The sequence below is a fragment of the Somniosus microcephalus genome, chromosome 19, assembly GCF_052327205.1.
Source record: "Somniosus microcephalus isolate GS21.2 chromosome 19, FLI_Smic_1.0, whole genome shotgun sequence".
NCBI classification, from domain to species: Eukaryota; Metazoa; Chordata; class Chondrichthyes; order Squaliformes; family Somniosidae; genus Somniosus; species Somniosus microcephalus.
In genome coordinates, this window is record NC_141005.1 from 16,095,402 (window position 1) to 16,117,232 (window position 21,831).

Consider the following 21,831-nt stretch of genomic DNA (forward strand, 5'->3'; position numbering starts at 1 on the left):
AAAATCGGGGATGCGCAAGAGGCCAGAATTGAGGAGCGCAGAGATCTCAGAGGGTGGTAGGGCTGGAGGAGGTTACAGAGATAGGGAGGGGGGCGAGGCCACAGAGAGATTGAAAACAAGAATGAGAATTTTAAAATCGAGGTGTTGGCGGAAGGGAGCCAATGTAGGTCAGCGAGCACAGAGGTGATGGGTGAACGGGACTTGGTGCGAGTTAGGATACGGGCAGATGATGACATTACAGTGTTTAGGGGCAATCACTTGATGATGTCACAATTCTTATTGGCAGATGAGCACAAGGAAACCTCGATGTGTTTCAAGTGGAAAGGAAGAGTAGATGTTTCACTTTCTGTTCAAAGTAATTCCTCCTCCCAAATTTCTATGTGTGGAAAAATATATGCTAACGTATTAGTTTTTGCATTTATTTAAAAAAGAAAACATCCAATTTGGCAGATAATGGATTGCTTTCCCTCCAGGGCAGTGCTGGTGATGTCCTTGATGGGAAAGGACATCATTGGTGAAAGAACCTTCAGCCACCTCGATCCTACTCTCTGAAACTACCTTCCTAAACCCAGTTGCCTCTCTTCTTCTCTCTCTGCCTTTAAGAACAATTGGTGAAATAAATGATTCCATTCTTTTCAATGGGAGCTGGGCTCGAATCTGATAAGAAGGCACCCAACATGATTTTAAAACAAAGCACTGGCAGCTGGGTAATTCTGCATACCCAACCAATTTTTATGCAGTCGCGCAGTTCTGGATTGGCTCTCAGACAGCTCAAAAGCTTCAGTCCCCTTGAAATGAAGGAGACACTCTGGCTTAACTGTGCAGATGGAATGACTAAGTGAATTAGGGACAGGAACCAGATATATTTTTTATTCGTTTCTGGGATGTGGGCATCGCTGGCAAGGCCAGCTTTTATTGCCCATCCCTAATTGTCCTTGCGAAGGTGGTGGTGAGAAGCCTTCTTGAACCGCTGCAGTCCGTTAGGGAGGGAGTTCCAGGATTTTAACCCAGTGACGATGAAGGAACGGCGATATATGTCCAAGTCAGGATGGTGTGTGACTTAGAGGGGAACTTGGAGGTGGTGGTGTTCCCATGCGCCTGCTGCCCTTGTCCTTCTAGGTGGTAGAGTTTGCAGGTTTGGGAGGTGCTGTCGAAGAAGCCTTGGCGAGTTGCTGCAGTGCATCTTGTAGATGGTACACACTGCAGCCACGGTACGCCGGTGGTGGAGGGAGTGAATGTTTTTTAAGGTGGTGGATTGGGTGCCAATCAAGCGGGCTGCTTTGTCCTGGTTGGTCTCGAGCTTCTTGAGTGTTGTTGGAGCTGCACTCATCCAGGCAAGTGGATCACACTCCTGGGAGTCAGGAGGTGAGGCACTCGCCGCAGAATACCCAGCCTCTGACCTGCTCTTGTAGCCACAGTATTTATGTGGCTGGTCCAGTTCCTGGTCTATGGTGACCCCCAGGATGTTGATGGTGGGGGATTTGGCGATGATAATGCTGTTGAATGTCAAGGGGCGGTGGTTAGACTCTTGCTTGTTGGCGAATATTTGGTGTATTAAATCTAAACTGTTCAGCAAAGGGAATTTCCCTTAACATCTTGCATTGCTACAGTAGCCCGCGAGTCTGCGCCAGTGGCTTTGCACACTGTGTGCACAAGCTCTGCAATGAGCAGGTATCATCTATAATTTTTCTATTTCTCTTGAAGAACATTAAGAATAGCGGGTAGAAAGGGCAACCCATGCAATCAATAAACTGGCGGGGTGTCGGTCTAAAAGTTCACAGGCAAAGGTTACAAATGGCTGGCTCCCTCAGGCATGTGCAGAAGCTCTCGGAAATCAAAAAGTTAGCAGAAGAAATGGCTTTGAACATATGAGGGTGGACTTTTCTCTTACAGAGCTTGGGCGTCAAGGGTCACCTGGGTGCAGTGTATAGAGGGTAATCGGGTGGGAGAACATCACATGCTCATAGCTGACCTTTGGTCCATTCATTTAAATGGGCGGAAAATTGGCCGGGCTCTGTTCTGCAGACACGATCCTGTCCACCTGATTTCCCTCAACGTGCTCAACCAAGGCAATCCTTTATGCCCAAAGGCAATAAGAGGAACATCTGTCCCATGTTGATAAGGCACTAAATCAGTTTTAGGATTTGAAGCTATACCTTCAAACTTAAATGCATGACTGATGAAGAGAGACTTGAGAATGTTCGAGCTTTTTTCGCACGAGCTGAGACAGTTAAGGTCTTCACGATTATGAAGAGTTATGGTCGGGTAAACAGGTAGATTGTTATGGTCAGCAAAATGATAAGGATAGGGCACAGATTTGAGATAATCACAAGAACAATTAAAGAGGTTTGGAAAATTCTTTTTTACACAGGAGGTGGTCAGAGTATGGAATTCCCTGTCACAAACTGTTGTTGAAGCAGAGTCCATAGATTCTTTCAAAGGAGAATTGGTTGCTTGAAAATGATGAATATTAATGGGTACAAGGGGAAAGCAAAAGAGTGGGTTAATATTACGTGGCTCACGAGCAGAAAAACACCAGCCCCGCCTTGTTGGGCTGAATGGCCTGTTCTATGATTGTCCATGTTGATCATCTTTTGGAGGTGGTGTAGACACTGAACCTGATGGCTAATTTAATCAGGCAAATACAGGCAAATGGCCAATGTGACCGAGCAACTCTACTCTAGGGGGTGACCTAATAGAGGGGCTTTAAAATTATGAAGGGGTTTGATAGGATAGACTTGGAGATAATGCTTCCACTTTTGGGCGAGACAAAAACTAGGGGCCATAAATCTAAGATAGTCACCAATAAATCCAATAGGGAATTCAGGAGAAACTCCCTTACCCAAAGAGTGGCGAGAATGTGGAGCTCGCTACCACAGGGAGTTGAGGCGAATAGCGTAGATGTATTTAGGGTGAAGCTAGATAAACACATGAGGGAGAAAGGAATAGAAGGTCATGCTGACAGGGTTCGATGAAGAGGGGTGAGAAGAGGCTCGTGTGGAGCATAAACACCGGCATGGACCTGTTGGGCCAAATGGCCTGTTCCCATGCTGTAAATTCTATGTAAACTACACAGCATTAAACCAATCTGTTGAAGTATGATGATGTAGACCTACATATTGTTGTAATTACTTTCACAAGCAGGTTCTGAAAATCTTCTGATTTCATTCATCAAGCACTCAGCCTAATAATGGATAGAAAGTGGATAATATATCAAATTTTATCATTTTTTATTCATCACTGGCTGCACAGAAATGGAAAATAGGAGCGATATCATTAGTTGTTAATGGCCTTTTACTTCAGTACGAGGATCGTGGAATGTGTAATTAGGAACCGCACATCTGAACCCTTATCGTCAGTAGCTTACGAACATGCGAACAATGACGGGCGGGTAGAGACCCTCTGGTCCATCCAGCATGTCCCACACAATTGCGATACCCTGTGTATCATAATATAGACTCCCCACCCCACCCGAAACCATGTGAACTCCTGGGAAAAAAAGATAAAAACCCAGGTGCCACGTTTCCTACATTACAATAGTGACTACTTTGCAGCCGATTTGCGCACAGCAAGGTCCCACAAACAGCAATGTGCAAATGACCAGATAATCTGTTTTTGTTATGTTGGTTGAGAGATAAATATTGGCCAGGACAGAAGGTTATGCTGACAGGGTTCGATGAAGAGGGGTGAGAGGAGGCTTGTGTGGAGCATAAACACCAGCATGGTCCTGATGGCTTGTTTCCATGCTGTAAATTCTATGTAAGCTACACAGCATTAGACCAATCTATTGAAGTATGATTATGTAGACCTACATATTGTTATACAGTAATTACTTTCAGGAGCAGGATAACTCCCCTGCTCTTCTTCGAAATAGTGCCATGGGATCTTTTACATCCACCTGAGGGTTTAACATCTCATCTGAAATACGGCACCTCCGACAATGCAGCAGTCTCTCAGCACTGAACTGGAGTGTCAGCCTGGATTTATGTGCTCAAGTCCCATGGAGTGGGATTTGAACCCACAACTTTCTAACTCGGAGGCTGAGAGCGCTACCGACTGAGCCACAGCTGACACTAAAGCAGAGAAGCAGCAAAGCAGAGAGGTTTGTGGATGGCGTTCCAGGCAGTAGCTCTGAGGCAGATGGAAGGTTCTGCCACTGATGGTAGGGTGCTGTGAAGGGAAGGTGGAATGCACAGGAGGCCAGAATCAGAGGAGCGGAGGGCAAGGACTGGGGCATAGGGTTGGAAGAGATTACAGGGTAGGGAGGGCTGAGGCCATTGGGGAGATTCATAAACAAGGATGCGGGTTTTGACTTTGGTGTGGTGGAGGGCAGGGAGGTAGTGGAGGTCAATAAGGATCGGTTGGATGCGCAGTAGTCAGTGCAGGACAGGCCCCATGTGGCACCACTTTGGACAAGTTGGAGTTTGTGTAGGATAGCGCTTGAGAGGGTCAGCAAGGAGGGCATTGGGGAAGTTGCAACCAGATTTAACAAAAGCATGAATGAGGACATTCATGGATAAGGGGTCGGCCATTTAAGACTGAGATGAGGAGGAATTGCTTCACTCAGAGGGTTGTGAATCTTGGGAATTCTCTGCTCCAGAGGGCTGTGGATGCTGAATCGTTGAGTGTATTCAAGGCTGAGATCGATAGATTTTTGGACTCCAGGGGAATCAAGGGATATGGAGATCGGGCGGGAAAGTGGAGTTGAGGTCGATGATCAGCCATGATCTTATTGAATGGCGGAGCAGGCTCGAGAGGCTGTATGGCTGACTCCTGCTCCTAATTCTTATGTTCTCGTGTTCTTAGGACATGTGCTTTGAAGCTCAACTCAGGGTCAAATAGAGCACTGAGGTTGTGAACTGTCTGGTTTAACTTGAGGGAATGGAATTGGGGGCAAGGGTCGATCATTTTGGGAAACACACTTCTCCTGGATTCTGAAGGGAATTACTGAAGGACTTTTATTGAATCTTATATCTGAACTCATTCCATTTGTTAGATTCTTGTCTATAATTAACCACAACATTCTGCAGTCTCCATTTCTCCTGTTAATGTCCTGAACATCAAGAATAAACAATTGACAGTAAAACCGCAAGACCGTGGACTATCAGCCTGTATTTAACCAAATTAAACAAGTAGTAATATCAGAGTAATAACTCTGAGGGAGAAATTGAACTAAATGATAATTCATTAATGAACCTAAAAGTAATTAAAAAATAATTACCAAGGTGCATAAGATTATCATTAGGAAAGCAACTGTAATTATTGTCATTAAATTATATATGCATTTTTTAGATAACTGTCTCATGTCTCCAGGTAAAGTTTGTTATCACATTTTGCAGATTTAAAAAAATACAAAATACAAATTATATATGGAACACTGTTACTGCTAATATGACTGCAGTTGAGTCTTTACAGAAGGTTGTAAACTGTAACAAGATTATTTCTCTCTTTATAAAAGATGATTTAGAGTGAATTGTGAATTAATTAACATTCTGGTGCTTTGGAATACTTTGGTGTTTCTAATTTTTCAATGTTTCAATGAGAATCTTAAACTCAGATCCATCAGAGATAGTATAGGAGCTCAAGCAATAAGAGATCCACTAGAGAGAGAATGGGTTCTCATTTTATAAATGATCCATTGGGCCTATACTCTCTGGAGTTTAGAAGATTGATAGGTGATCTCATTAAAACATTTCAGATTCTGAGGGGGATTGACAGGGTAGATGCTGAGAGGCTGTTTCCCCCTGGCTGGAGAGTCTGGAACTAGGGGGCATAGTCTCAGGATAAGGAGTCGGCCGTTTCGGACTGAGATGAGGAGGAATTTCTTCACTCAGAGGGTTGTGAATCTTTGGAATTCTCTACCCCAGAGGGCTGTATATGATGATTAATCGTTGAGCGTATTCAAGGCTGAGATCAATAGATTTTTGGATTCTAGGCAAATCAAGGGATATGGGGATTGGGCGGGAAGGTGGAGTTGAGGTCGAAGATCAGCCATGATCTTATTGAATAGCGTAGCAGGCTCGAGGGGCCGAATGGCCGACTCCTGCTCCTAATTCTTATGTTATGAGACAGTGTAGCACACATTATAAGATATCCACTGAAGATAGTATACTATAAGAGATCCATTGGAGATAGTATAGGTCCTCATACTAGAAGAGATCCATTGGAGATAGTATAGGAGGCAGATTGGCATTTTAAATATTATAATGAGGCTCCAGCGATCTGGTCCCCGACCTCCCCTCCAACGATCTGGGTGGCTGCGGGCAGGAAACAGAGAATCAAAATGCTAATCAGGCCCTGCTGTTAAATTCGGTAGGGCCTGAGGGAAACCCATTCTCCTGGGTTTCCCGACCACTTTCCAGTGCCGGCACCGCGCCCCCCACCCCCCAACCCCACCCCCTGCCCACCCCCACCCCCCCACCCCCACCCACCCCACCGCTTCCAAATTAAAATTCCGGCCATAGTTTCAAACCAAGGAAACACTCAAGTGTAACCTCCCTGCAATCTGAGGCTCGATAAAATGCTAATGGGTGGTTTTTGCAATGGAATTAATCTTAATCAGCTGCCTCTTTTTATACAGAGAGCTGAGAAACGCAGGCTCTGGCTCTCCTATGGAGCCACGCAGGGCTCAGATCGTTTGCGGGGAGCAGTGCACCTGGAGACATGACAGCAGAATTGAATTGTCCTTGTAATAAGATGTTGGGCGGAACAGCGGGTAAGTGGTGTGTAATTAATTCCTGACGTTACTGTCATGTTTCACCACATTTGAGCCTGTTAATCTCATCACTGGACCGGTTGACAATGGCTAACTAACCACACACAGGGCTGAGGATTTGAGGTTTATTTGAGAGGAAATATCAATCGCACATAATGCTGAAGGTATCCGTTATCCAAAACCTACAATTAGTGGCTAAGTGATTGCCTGGTGTGGTGCTGAGCCAGATGGATCGAGAAGGTGCCAGGTCCAATCCCTGGCCTGTGCTGAGTTAGCTGTTTTCAGCCAGGGCAGCACCACTGTGGTAGACAACACCCACCACCTAGGAACAGGTGAAAAATCAGCCATGACTCCCTGCCTTTGTTACCTCTAGACTTGACCAATCCACTCTTAGCCTGGCCACCTCCCATTTTCCACCCTGCATAAACTTGAGCTGATCCAAAACTCTGCTGCCCGTGTTCTAACTCGCGCCAAGTCCCGTTCACCCATCACCCCTGTGCTCGCTGACCTACACTGGCTCCCAGTCTAGCAACGTCTCAAATTTTAAATTCTCATCCTTGTTTTCAAATCCCTCCATGGCCTCGCCCCTCCCTACCTCTGTAGCCTCCTCCAGCCCTACAAGCCTTTGAGATCTCTGTGCTCCTCCGATTCTGGCCTCTCGTCCATCCTCGATTATAATCGCTCCACCATTGGCATCCCTGCCTTCAGCTGGAAAGGCCCTAAGCTCTGGAATTCCCTCCCTAAACCTCTCCACCTCTCTCTCTCTTCCTTTAAGATGCTCCTTAAAACCTACCACTGTGACCAAGCTTTTGGTCATCTGCCCTAATATCTCCTTATGTGGCTCTGTGTCAAATTTAGTTTGATCGTACTCCTGTGAAGCGCCTTGGGATGTTTTATTATGTTAAAGGTGCTATATAAATACAACTTGACATGAATCAGTCATTCATGAAAGAAAGACTTATGAAATAATACTGAGCGGCCTACGGGTGGCGCTGTCCAGGGAGAGTATAAATACTCGGGCACGGGCCCAGCTTGCGCAGGACATTCTTCACAGGAACTAGTGAAGGACACAACTAGACCTCCATGTTGTAAAACAGTTGATTAAAGCTTTGTTTAACGCTTAGACCAAGTGCCTAGTAGTTTTCTTACGTCACAACTTCTTGTTGTTGTTCTGATCATTATCCAGAACTCCTGCTGAACAGTATGTGTATATAACCAGCATGCGAGGACGGGGTCTGGTTTGGCTACGAGACTGCCCATGATGAAATAGCTTGGCAGCGCTCAATCTCAAGGCCTACACATTGAGAAAGGCCTCGGTTCTCACATGCGTATCAGTATCCCAGACCCCTCAGGAGAAATCTGAGGCAAAGAAAGCTTGACAAAATGAACATTTTTTCACAAAAATAGTAAGAAGAAAGAACTTGCATTTATATAGCGCCATCAGTTGTCAGCTGTGGTTCAGTTGGTAACATACTCGCCTCTGAGTCAGAAGGTTGTGGGTTCAAGTCCCACTCCAGGGACTTGAGCACATAAAGCTAGGCTGACACTCCAGTGCCGTGCTGAGGGAGTGCTGCACTGTCAGAGGTGCTGTCTTTCGGATGAGACGTTAAACTGAGGCCCCGTCAACTCTCTCAGGTGGACGTAAAAGATCCCATGGCACTATTTTGAAGAAGAGCAGGGGAGTTCTCCCCGGTGTCCTGGCCAATACTTACCCAACATAACAAAAACAAATTATCTGGTCATTACCACATTGCCGTTTGTGGGAGCTTTGTGTGTGCAAATTGGCTGCCACATTACAACAGTGACTCCACTTCAAAAGTACTTCATTGGCTGTAGAGCGCTTTGAGACGTCCAGTGGCCGTGAAAGGCACGATATAAATGCAAGTTTTTCTTTTTTATCAGGACGTCCCAAAGCGCTTCAAAGCCAATGAAGTACTTTGGAAGTGTAGTCACTGTCGTAATGTAGGAAAAGGGTTCAGCCAATTTGTGCACAGCAAGCTGCCGCAAACAGCAATGAGATGTTGCTATCGTATCTTCACACTCTTCCCTTGAAGGATAGTGAGAAGTAATGGAAGGAATTGCAGGCTGATGAAAAGTCTGACAGGCCCCGATGTGAACGCTCCTTCCATGGGCACAACTGTTATTATACCAGCCAATACGGTGGCTAGCCCTATACGGCGGCAGGTATTATGGGGATCCAGTGGCATTGCTCATGGTGAGTCAGAAGGATACGTTAAAGTGCGATACCTAAAGTGTGACGCCCGCAGGAAGCGCGCTCTGGCATGAATCAGTCATTCATGAAAGAAAGATTTATGAAATAATACTGAGCGGCCTACGGGTGGCGCTGTCCAGGGAGAGTATAAATACTCGGGCACGGGCCCAGCTTGCGCAGGACATTCTTCACAGGAACTAGTGAAGGACACAACTGGATCTCCATGTTGTAAAACAGTTGATTAAAGCTTTGTTTAACGCTTAGACCAAGTGCCTAGTAGTTTTCTTACGTCACGCTCTATGTGCAAGGCCCCACAAGGAACCTTTGGCCCTCTCTCTTGCCCCAGGATTCCCACCCCAGAGCACTTACCTTGTGCCGGGGTCCCGTGTCTCTTGGGTCCTCGGAGGGGGCACCCTCCTGCCACCCGATTTTAACAGTTGGGAAGCCGCTAACTGCGAACTGCTCAGCCGTTGTGGTCGGGGAAGTCAGCAAGTGGCAAGCTAATGAGGTCTGCTGCCGCTCCCGATAGGGCAAGCCGCTGGCTTTGCCCGGTTCCCGCCCGGGAGTAAAAATGGAGCGCACAACTCCGAGACCCTGGTGAGAGGATCTTAACCCAAAAGTGTTAAACGCTGACAAATCTTCCATGTATTTCAACAACAACAACCCTCCAGTCCTACAACCCTCCGAGATCTCTGCGCTCCTCCAATTCCGGCCTCTTGCGCATCCCCGATTATAATCGCTCCACCATTGGCGGCCGTGCCTTCAGCTGCCTGGGCCCCAAGCTCTGGAATTCCCTCCCTAAACCTCTCCAGCTCTCCCTCTTCCTTTAAGACACTCCATAAAACCTAGCTCATTAACCAAGCTTTTGGTCATCTGTCCTACTATCTCCTTATGTGGCTCGGATTTTGGTTTGATAATCGCTCCTGTGAAGCGCCTTGGGACGTTTTACTATGTTAAAGGCGCTGTATAAATGCAAGTTGTTCCTGTTGATTTAAACGTGTTGTTATCTTGCCTGGCTGAGCGGCTTCCCTAGCCCTCCCTCCTGCTCTCTTTCTGACAGCAGGCTCATTTATCAATCTGTCTGAGCTCTGTTCTGGCTGTGAGGGCCATGGTAATAATGACGCCAGTGGGCTGAATAATTCAAACGGCCACAGCAGCTTCCACCAGCAGCAGTGAAGGCAGCAAAGGCTGTACTTAGCCAGTTTCCCCTCCCACGTCACGCCCACCCACCACTAATGTTCACTGTCATTTTTTTTTTGGGGGGGGGGCCCTTTAACGGGCTGCACGGCCCATTCAAAATTCCACGCATCTGCGGGTTTTTTTCCTCAATGTAAAAGCCAGCTCACCGGCTAAGTGGGACCCCGAGAGCGCTTCGTGGCCAAGTAGCCACACAGCTCAAAGGGAACACTGCCCACAACCCCTCCGACCCCCCCCCGCCCCCCACCTCATCCCACCTCCTGGCACTTGAGATTCTGAGAGATTAAGGGCAGGATTTTCATTGGGCCGTGGAGTCGGGATTGGAGGCGTGTGGGGGGTTAAAATCCCGAAATCGGGGTTCCCGACCCCATCCCACACCCAAACCCGCCTCCATGCCAGTTTCAAAGGAGGCGGGTACTCACCCCGCACTGGGACCCGCCTACCCGAGGCGGGAAGGGGATTAATGCCAATTAATGTAACGGGCAGTTTTTAGCCTAATCCCTATTTTGAAGGTTGAAGTGTGGGATTCCCGACGGCTCCAAACCACGCCAAGTTAGAGGAGGCGGGCCGTCGTGTTGAAGGACTTGGAGGGGTCGAGATGTCGGTGTTCAGGTGAGTGATGTGTGTATGAGTGCAAAGGTAAGTGTGTTTGGTGTGTCTAAAGTGATTAAAGAAGTGTAAATGACCTTTTCTTACCTTTTCAGCCTTCCTTCCTTTAGGTCCCGGGAGTCCCTCATCTCACCGGCACAGAAAGCAGAATGGCTGCGAATTGTCAAAAGTGACAGCCTGCAGCTTTCTGTGCAGGAGAGATTTCTAACTGAGTCTGTGGAGAAGGACTCAGGTTAGAAGTAAGACTGTCAGTGTTTGACAGCTTCAAACAGCTGTGAAACACTGATATTTCATCTGTCAAAGGCTGTTGACAGATGAAATTTCAGTCTGTGACGTCATCTCTTGCCGGGTGGCCCTTAATTGGCCTGCTGAGCCCGCTGGGCGGGCTCAACAAGGTCAATCAAGTTAAAATCGCGTGGATTGGCTGCATCTCGATGGAGGCGGGACTACAACCCCGAAAGTTGTAGTCCCGCCTCCAACCCGACTCGTGAGTTAAATTCCTGCCCTAAATATTTAAACGCTTATATGTTTCTATGTTTATGTTTCTATAGGAGTGTTCGACTCTACGATAACTTTGAAAAAGTAAGAGCTGCGGTTTTCTTCTGGCAAGAGTAGTTCTTAACTTTATTCTCTGGTGTTTGGGTTGGGTTTGATATTACTCAAGTAGATAACTCAGATCTGAACACATTGTGTATCAGGTATGTTTTGGATCAAATACAATTCAGGTTTGATACTCTCCTTTAAAGCTTGATTTGTTCTGGTTATGCTAGAATCATACAGCAGATCCTTTCTGTGCCGGCTCTTTGAAAGAGCTATCTAATTAGTCCCATTCCCCCTGCTCTTTCCCCATAGCCCTGCAAACTTTTCCTTTCTAACTACATATTAAGCAAAGTATTGACACCACTGTGTCAGCCAATGTTGGAGGTGTAGTGTATGTACCCGTCTACCTTTAAGAGAACTATTGTATGTAACCGTTCACCTTTAAGAGAACTATTTTAGGTGTGGCACTACTTTGTTTGGCTTCTGTATACGGTAATACCGACGGTGACCACACCAGTATATAAGTGTTGTGCCAGGAGTTATTGGGCAGATTCGCCCTGACCTTCGAATAGTAAAGTCCTGTTTTAAGTTACTCTTGGAGTCTGTGTATTAATTAACTAAACAACCCACAGACTTTACAGTGGCGACGAGTCCGATCGTACCCTGCGGCAACAATACTTCCGAAGCAGTTAACGAGCGTCGAGAAGAGGCAACCGCCCTCGTCATTCTGCTGGGAGAAAACTCGAATCTGCAGAGCTGGAAAGGAGGAAGAATTCAGAGACAAAGACTTCCATCAGCAACAGGCACTGACTGTCCCTTCTGCCACGGTGAGGAGTGAGCCGATCAGCACGAGAAGCAAGGCGGCCACGGTGACTGTGAGTAAGGGAGAAGTAAAAAGAATAACCGGAGGAAGGGCGGTGCACTCGGCCACGGTCGAGGGGGAAAGGAGCTGGACAGAAGTCGGGCCCAGAGGCGCTGAGACTGGGGCAGTGTGGAGCAAGGAAGCCGCGGTACTAATAGGCTGGGGGACGCAACGGCGTCGTGAGACAGCTAGACCGCGACCGGCGGGAAAAGCCGGGCAGCGACCGAAGCCACGAAGCGCTGCGACCGGGAGCGTAGGCGCGGGAAGAGATAAACTCAGCCGCAGCCGGGGAGGGAAGCACCGGACTGCGAGACGGCTGGGAGAGGCGTTTGGGAGCCGAGCGAGCGGGAGAGGCAGAGCCGACCAAGGGAGACTGCGCGAGAGCCAGTCCAGCGGCTGAAACTGTTCTCCATCAACGGGGTGTACCCAGCGCCGGTAGAGCCGAGCGAGCGGGAGAGGCAGAGCCGACCAAGGGAGACTGCATGAGAGCCAGTCCAGCGGCTGAAACTGTTCTCCGTCAACGGGGTGTACCCAGCGCCGGTAGAGCCGAGAGAGCGGGAGAGAGACCGAGCCCGAGCAAGGGGAACTGAGCGAGAGCCAGCCCAGCGGCTGAAGCTGTTCGCCGTCAACGGGGTGTACCCAGCGCCGGTTGCCCTGCCGAGAAAAGGGAAAGCCCTGAAGCCGACGCGCAGGCTGTGAACCTGAAAGCCAGCGGCCGTTGCCTGTGGGGGAAAGTGTACCCCTCCCGCTAGGGAAGAAACGCGGGAAGCCGCCATTAGGCGGGGAAGAAGACAGAAGCGGGAAACCGCCATTGAAGTGGGCGGGGAGAGAAGATAAGCGCGGGAAACCGCCATTTTCGCGGGAAAACCGCCATCTTAGAAAAAAAAAAATAAGTTAAAGAAATAATTCGGGGTGTTATCAGAAAGAGAGGAAGATGCCTAAGCGTGGTAACATCAACGATTTTAATGCCGAGGTAGAAGACTGGGCCACGTACGTGGAATGCATCGAGATCTATTGTGAGGCCAATAAAATAGAAGAAGATGACAAAGCTATAACCTTGCTAAACTCGATGGGCGCGAAGACATACGGGCTCTTGGAGCATCTACTATCACCAGCTAAACCGGCGGATCAGACTTTCGATGATATTGTGGCTGTTCTGAAGGATCACTTGAACCCCACACCGTTGATGTTGGCGGAACGATTCAAATTCTATGCGAGAACGCAACAGAAAGACGAAAGCAACGCAGAATACTTGGTCGAACTGCGTAGACTAGCGAAATACTGCCAGTTTGGAGGGAATCTGACAGAGGCATTGCGAGACAAGTTCGTGTGCGGGTTGGCAAAGGAAGGAACGCAAAAGCGACTACTCGAAGAGAACGACCTTACACTTGACAGGGCTGTCCTTATTGCAGCATCGCACGAAGCCGCAGCGAAGGGAACTGCGGAAATGCAGCTAAAGACAGCAGCACTAAGTGTGGATCAAATTACCTCGACAACAACAAAATGCTATCGTTGTGGGAAGACAACACACGACCAGAACCAATGCTGGTTTAAGAACCAGGAATGTAGGAAATGTGGCAAACTGGGTCACATAGCTAAGGTATGCCGGTCAGGGAAGAAGACCAACAACCAAAGGACCAACAACCAAAGGAAGCCATCACAGGAAAAGTACAACAAGGTACACAAGGTGGCTGAGAAGAGTTCAGATGAACAGAATTCAGACTCAGACCCAAACGGCCAGGAGCTGGGTAGTCTGAGAATTCACAATGTGAGTAAGGAAGCTGACCTACAAACTATCTGGGTCATGCTAAAAATAGCTGGAATCCAAGTGAAAATGGAGTTGGACACTGGATCAGCTCTATCAGTCATAAATCGAAGGGATTACCACCGGCTATTCTCACATATACCCTTAAGAGATACCAAGTTCGTATTGCAGACATACACGGGGCATAAAGTATACCCCATGGGAAAGATAAGAGTCAAAGTGAGAGATAGGGGTAAAGAACACCCAAGAATGAACTTATACGTACTACATGAGGGAGGACCACCACTTCTAGGACGGGAGTGGATCAAGAAAATAGATATGGAATGGCGCTATCTAAAAGCCATAACGAGTGAGGACTCGGTGCAGACAATCAGCTCAGATTCTGAAACGGATGACGATAAGACCAACCCAAATATGAAAGACAAGGCTGAAATGGACTTGCCGACGAAGGTTGGAAAAACGAAGGCATGCATAAAGGCTTATGCTCCAGAGAAGAACAAAGTTTCAGAGCAGAACTCCACCGAACAACGACAACCTAGTTTGACAGAAAATTCTGAGCCTGTTCAAGTTACGGACATATCCATGACGGAAGAACACCGAGCTCGGACTCAAACTTATTTCAAATTACGACAACAATTAGAACAATTGAGTTACCGTCTCGTACAAGAGATGAAAACAATGAAAAAGTTCTATGACACCGAATGGGAGAATCTGGAAAGACAACAGAAGCAGCTAGCTCAAGCAGAGAGCGACCATAGAGCCATCGTGACCAATTACCGATCACATCTCCCTTATGCTGTTCAGGAGTTAGAATATTTGCAGGAAGAAGCAAATGAAGAGGAATCTTCAGGAAGCCAGGATTTTATTCCAGTTCTTCTCTACGACTCCTTACAAGCAGAGTGTGAGAAGTTGAAAGAACAGTATGAACAGGCCCAGGCTACAATTCTGGAAGGGGTTAACTCGGCAACCTCCGAAAAGCTAGTTTCAGTGGAAGCATATGAGCAACTGAAGGTTGAACATGAGCAAGAAGTCCAAAGGCTGCAGGAAATTCTTGATGAGCTCAAGGCCAAGACAGACTCATCGGTAGAAGTTCCATCCATAGATGAGAAATTAGAGGTGAAAGACATGGCAGAACATGAAAGACAAGATGTACAAGAACTCATAAAAATATTAAAGGAAACCCAAGACAAATATGGGGCGGCAATGACCGAGATTCAACAACTTGAAGAACAGATTCAACTGGGAATCCGTTCAGTGGAAGAAAAGGGAACTGTAAGAAACACAGAGACTGTAAGAATGGCCTCTGAACATGAGCTAGAGAGCATCACGGCGCAACTTCTCCGAGCGCTGGAAGCCAAAGTACAAGAGGAAAAGAAGGTGAAAGCATTGGAGGAAAAGGTGGATGAAATGGAGAAGACTCTGACCCACAGTGTTCCCGTGGAAGAGTTAACGGTCAGCCAACTCCTTCATATGCTGAAGGACAAGACTCTACAATGGGAACAATCTGAACACGAGCTTCAATCTTCAAAGGGAAGGAGTTCGGAGCTCTCAAAAGTTATGGAAATAGCTGAGGTTGCAACACAGATTTTACAGGGATGCCAAAAGTACGCTGAATCACGTCAATGTGAACAGCAGAATGTTGAAACAGCTGCTCCAGTAGAAGGATTGAATAGCCTGATCAATCAATCCCCGAGGGAAGGGGAAGTGTTGAAATCACAAACGAGGTCATTAGTGAAGGATTTGCAGGAAACCCAGGAAGAGCGGGATGAATATGAACGCATGAAGAAGTCTCTTCAGGAAAGATGTCTAGGGAGGGAACAACAGTCGGCTAACGTCCAGTTGGGTACGGAAGAAGTAGCAGGCCCTCTCGCTAGACTAGCTCAGGACGACACCGAATATTACCATGACCTGTTGAGTGACACGGAATATTACGATGACTTGGTCTGCCCAGCTTGTGATGAAAACTCCCAAAGTGCAGAAATCAGGATGAAGCACTTAAAGTCTAAGGAACATAGGGAGATGGTGGCGCTACAGCTGGCAGCGGATAAGGGAGCCCCGAGAGTCTCCAAGAAGCAGAAAAGAAAAAGACGAAGCAGAAGACGATAACCATCTAAATCATTATCACTTCTATCAGATCATGCACGTGGGCCCTACGAAGGGGGCCAAATCAGTTGGAAAGTAGGAAAAATTACCAAGGCAGTCCAGCTGTTTGTAAAAGTCAGCACTGCTGGTTCAGCAGGACGGAAGTTCAAGCTGTTAAGCCAAGGGAAAGACTATTGGATGAGTCACGCTAGAAATGTGAACCGGCTACACCACAGAGATGTTGTTCGGACCGAGTCAAGACCAGAGACTGAATCTGTGAACTGTTCCCGCAGAGACTGAATCTGTGAACTGTTTCCCGCAGAGACTATATCTGTGAATTGTTTTACATGAAGTTGATTATATGTTATGTTTAATGGGGAATAAGTATGTTGTAAGCTAAAAAGGGAGGATTGTAGTGTATGTACCCGTCTACCTTTAAGAGAACTATTGTATGTAACCGTTCACCTTTAAGAGAACTATTTTAGGTGTGGCACTACTTTGTTTGGCTTCTGTATACGGTAATACCGACGGTGACCACACCAGTATATAAGTGTTGTGCCAGGAGTTATTGGGCAGATTCGCCCTGACCTTCGAATAGTAAAGTCCTGTTTTAAGTTACTCTTGGAGTCTGTGTATTAATTAACTAAACAACCCACAGACTTTACAGGAGGTGAGCAGAACTTATGGCAGGACTTACAGTAAACAGAGTCTATTTTACAGCAAACAACAGAGTCTATTTACTCAGCAAACAACAAACAGAGTCTCTACGAACTGCAGCAAACAAAACTCATGACCGAAACTACAGCAAAGTCTCCCGATAAAAGCAGGAATTTTTCTCTAGCAAAATGCAGTGAGTGGGGGATAGTTACACAATACAAATTATGTGCATAAAATCAATCCCCGTCACTTACAGCAGTGTGGTTTCCAGGCGATTGACGGGGGGGGGGGGATTACTCAATCACCTCCATTCTGACCGGGAGTTCTGGTGTCACTATATGCAGCCTTATATTAAGATGTTTGTAACTATTCAATCAGTGTTGTTTGATACCGTTTCACTATGCGACACTATAGAGAGGGAGAAAGAGACAGTAAGGGGTTCTGGTTCCAACCGCGCTGTTCTTGTGCCATGCAGTGCTGAGCGGTCATTACTATGCTTACAGCGTCTGGCGGATTCACGGGTGAGCTCCAGACGGTAGACGGACAGACGGTTGGGCCCGCCGCAGGTGTTGCTCTTCTCACCCTTGCACTCCATGCTGCACTCGGAGTCGCTGGTGTTCTGGGCCTGTATCTTGTGTCCACAGTAGCACTCGGCTCCAAACTCCAGGCCTGCGTACTGATACCCCCTGGGGAGGTGAATAAGAGAGGTGGTTACACTGGCAAAGGATTCTCTGGAGTGGGACTTGAACCCACAGCCTTCCGGCTCGGAGGTGAGAGCGCTACCCACTGAGCTACAGCTGCTACAAATGGCCACCGTGCACCTGGGACAATCAGTCAGTGGTTTTGCCTCTCATGACTATGCAGTCGCTCTGCTGGAACGTGCAATGAAGTGGCCATAGGTCGGGATGATTTCCTCTGGTCAGTATTACTTAAAATTACATAGGATATACGGCACAGAAACAGGCCATTCGGCCCAACCAGTCCATGCCGGCGTTTATGCTCCACTCGAGCCTCCTCCCGTCTTTCCTCATCTAAAGCTATCAGCATCCCTCTATTCCCTTCTCCCTCAGATGCTTGTCCAGCCTCCCCTTAAATGCATCTATACTATTCGCCTCAACCACTCCCTGTGGCAGCGAGTTCCACATTCTCACCACTCTCCGGGTAAAGAAGTTTCTTCTGAATTCCCCACTGGATTTCTTGGTGGCTATCTTATATTGATGGCCTCTAGTTTTGCTCTTCCCCCACAAAGTGGAAACATTCTGGGGGAGAAATTCGGTAGAGACCCGTTTGGGGCGCTAAAACTTTAAAAGTTGAAAAATTAGCAGCAGGCGCTAATCATTCTCGCCTCCCATCGAAATTCGGTTTTAGCGCTCCAAGAGGGAAGTGGGGCGCTAAATCAAGCGCTAACCACTTCTCTCAGGGTGCTAAAGTGTGTGAGAGGGGCGGGAGCGGCAGAGCGCTGAAGAATGTGCGGTGCAGTGCTGCCGGCATCAGAGGCTCCTGTCAAAACAGTACTCCACATTTGGACATTTTTTAATATCTGCAAGGAATCTTGGAATTGTCTGCAGTTGGGCCATCCAAGACTTGGAATCGGGTTTGGCGTTCATCCCTACTAGCAACCACTGCATGGTGGCACTGAGCCATCATTCAGTCTGTCTATAATTTGTACACAGCAGTTATTACAGTCTGATAGAAAGTTAATGGCCTGCGTCGCCAATCTATTACTGGCTTTATATGATAGTACTGAAGAATCACACGGCTCCACATTCTGAACTCTGCATTTTGTTGTATATGGGAAGAGGGAGAGGCGGATGTGAACTGTAGAAAGATAATACACATCTGCCAGTCAGCGTGTACATTTATAACATGATTTGCGAGGCGTTCCCATTTGAGGAATACAATCATCTGGTTATAGAAACAAATAGGTCAGAACTTGAATCCCTGAATAACTGCGCAGTTCACAAGCCCAACATTTGGGATTCAATGTAAACCCAATGCATGCACATTATTGCTAAGAAGTTGAGGTAAGAAATCTGGAATCATTATTTTCTGGGGAGAAACTTTGTTCCCTGTGATTACCTAAGTGAGAGGGTGAGTAGCAGGATTCTACCCAGGCCCCTACTAGCGCCAGGGCTACCAGACACCAGGGAGATTTCAGTTCACACAGCAAAATCCCATTTAAAATTCGCTCCTCGCACCCCCCACCCCCGCTTCACACCATGTTGGATCAGACCTCTCTCAACACCATTCTAACTCAGGGGCACTGAGCTGCACATAGTCTACAAGGCCAGTGTTTCCTGTATATATTATCAGTCAATGCACATAATATTGAGCTATGAGACGGGGTTTATTCATTACTTAGCTAGGTATGGAGATATATATATATATGTATATATGTCTATGGAAATACATAGAAGTTACAAGATGTAAACAGGCCATTCGGCCCAACCAGTCTGTGTTGGTGGTTAGCCTCCACGCGAGCAAATGGTTCTCACCTCATTGACCTGCCTTGTTCCCATATTCCTTCAATCTTTTTTCCTTCATCCACCTATCCAACGGCACTTAATGTGGACAATTGCGCTCTTAGTGCCATTGGTTCCGTAACCCTTAATACCCTTGCCTAACAAAAACCTATCAATCTCAGTTTTCGAAATTTTCAACTGACCCCCCCAGCCCCAACAGCTTTTTGGGGGGGGGGGAAGAGAGTTCCAGGTTTCCACTACTCTGTGTGAAGAATTGCTTCCTAGCGCAGCCCCCTGAACAGCCAAGCTCTAATTTAAAAGTTATGTGCACTTTTTCAAGAATCCCTCAACAGAGGAAATGGCTTCTCTATATCTATCCTTTCAAGTCCTGTCACCACCTGTGGAACTGTACACCAGCATGTAGTCAGAATCTTCAGGGTGGTGGAGGAGAAGGAGGAAAACAACTGCAAAAATATCCTTCTATGCTATTATCAGCTTTTATTATTGGGAAGATCATGACTAAAATAATATCATAGATTGGACTCCGTGACTCTACCTTTCAGCACAGTTGTCCTGGCAACGGAATACAGTCATCTTCCTGTAGTCAAAGAACGCTGTTCCCCGTAAAGCTCTCTGCTTGGTGCTGTCGAGATAACAGCCCATATATTTCGCTGGAAGAGAGAAAGAAAAAAAAAAGACACACACAAATAAATAAATAAAACTTTATAAGATGGTGGAGAGATTCACAAGATAGAGCCTGGGGCTAAAAATTACCACAGCCGCTTCTCAATAAAACTGCCTCCTGTTTCTCAACATGTCAGGTAGATCCAACTGACTGTGTTTCAAATATGGGCTGCGGCACATGTGGACGTTTTAATTATCCAACGGCACAGGTGATGAATGCGAAAGCTGCGGGGATTTTGCATTACTGAAACACTGGGAGGGTAAAGGGTGAGGACGTGTACTATCGTTCAGAATGTCTGGAACCGTGTGTCTTAAAGGAATCGTTAATTTTTTATTTTAGAAAGCAGGATGTTTGCAGGTTGAATCCTCCATACATATATATATATATAATATCCATTCCTATCTAAGTAATGAATAAACCCTGTCTCATAGCTCGATATTATGTGCTTTGACTGATAATATATACAGGAAACACTGGCCTTGTAGCCTTGTGTGGAGCATAAACGCCGGCATGGGCTGGTTGGGCCGAATGTCCTGTTTCTGTGCTGTATATCCTATGTAATCCTATGTGCAGCCCAGTGCCCCTGAGTGAGAGTGGTGTTTAGAGAGGACGGATCCAACATGGCTGCCAATCCTCCCGGATTGTCCTGGAGTCCCCGGGAATTAAATATGAATCTCCAGGACGCTACTGAGAGTGACACTGTGTGGCTGTGGCTCAGTGGGGTAGCACCCTTGCCTTTGAGTCTCAAGGTCGTGGGTTCAAGTCCCACTCCAGGGGCTTGAGCACAGAAATCCGGGCTGACACTCCCAGTGCAGTGCTGAGGGAGTGCTGCACTGCCGGAGGTGCCGTCTTTCAGATGAGACATTAAACTGAGGCCCCCATCTGCTCTCTCAGGTGGACATAAAAGATCCCATGGCCACTATTTCGAAGAAGAGCAGGGGAGTTCTCCCCAATGTACCGCGCCAATCCCTTACCAATTTGGCAGAGTAGAGCTAGACTGCATATGCTGACTCAACCGAGATAAGACAAGACATTAAAAAAAAAGTGTTTTCTTTGAACACTTCTGTTGATTAGTTATAAAAAGATTGGAGATGGGGGGAAAGGTTGTTTGACTGACAGTCAAGAACCATCCAGTCAGGTAACGAAGAGTCTGTTCGCTTTCCAATTGGCCTGGGAAGGCGGGGCGTCGCGAGGATGGACATGTCAGGCGACCAATGGCGGGGAGCATTGGGGGGGGTGGGACATTTGAGCTCATGTGATGAAACCTTCAGGAATAACTCCAACCAGAGTTGACAACCCTAAATCCCCGGCCTGTGCTGAGTTAACTAATCTCCGTTAGGATAGAGGTAGGGGAATTCGTAGCTTGCTCTCCGCTCTCTCTGAGCGAGCGAGGGAGGGGAAAACCCCTGCTGGAAAGCACACGTGTAAAGACGTCCAGTGTGAACAGTCCCTCCAAGATCGAATTGCCTGTTGACGCTCGCTGTTCAAGCTCAATCTTGAAGCATGACCACGTGGGTGAGGCACATGATGGCTGCTGATGCTTGTAATGATACCCCATCATCATTGAGAAGAAAGAAACCAGAAATAAAACTAACACAACACAACATCTGCAGAAAATGTCAGCCTCTCTTTTCTTCAAATGCTCGTTCTGACGAAGGGTCATCGGCCTGAAAAGTTAACTCAGTTTCTCTCTCCACAGATGCTCCCTGACCTGCTGAGTGTTTCCAGCATTTTCTGTCTTTATCATCAAAAAATATTGTTTGTTTTCTTCATTTTCTTTGAACACTTTTGCCTCTTAGTTATAAAAATATTGGAGGTGGGGAAAAAATATGGTTTGACGGGGCGGGGCTGGTTGGAGGTGGGCGCTCGTGTGCTGAAACTTCCAGGAATACTTCCAACCAGATTTGGCAACTCTACCCCCGACTTAATCAGGTACAACTTTTATTGGGACTTGTAAAGAGATTTCGAGGCAGCATGAAGTCCAATTTGCCCGTCTAACCCATGGTGTCACCTCTTACCACAACATCTCCTTTTCAAAAAATCAA

General features: G+C 47.0%; 1 protein-coding gene across 1 annotated transcript in view; it reads right to left on the reverse strand.

Moving 5' to 3' along the window:
• The window catches only part of wscd2 (WSC domain sialate O sulfotransferase 2), a 342,002-nt gene that overhangs the window by 147,032 nt on the left and 173,139 nt on the right, over positions 1-21,831 (reverse strand). The window contains exons 2-3 of the mRNA XM_086012017.1: positions 19,658-19,772; positions 17,141-17,325 (exon numbers count right to left, since the gene is read on the reverse strand). Of these exons, the coding sequence (XP_085868143.1) occupies positions 17,141-17,325; positions 19,658-19,772 (300 nt within the window). The remainder of the gene's footprint in view (positions 1-17,140; positions 17,326-19,657; positions 19,773-21,831) is intronic.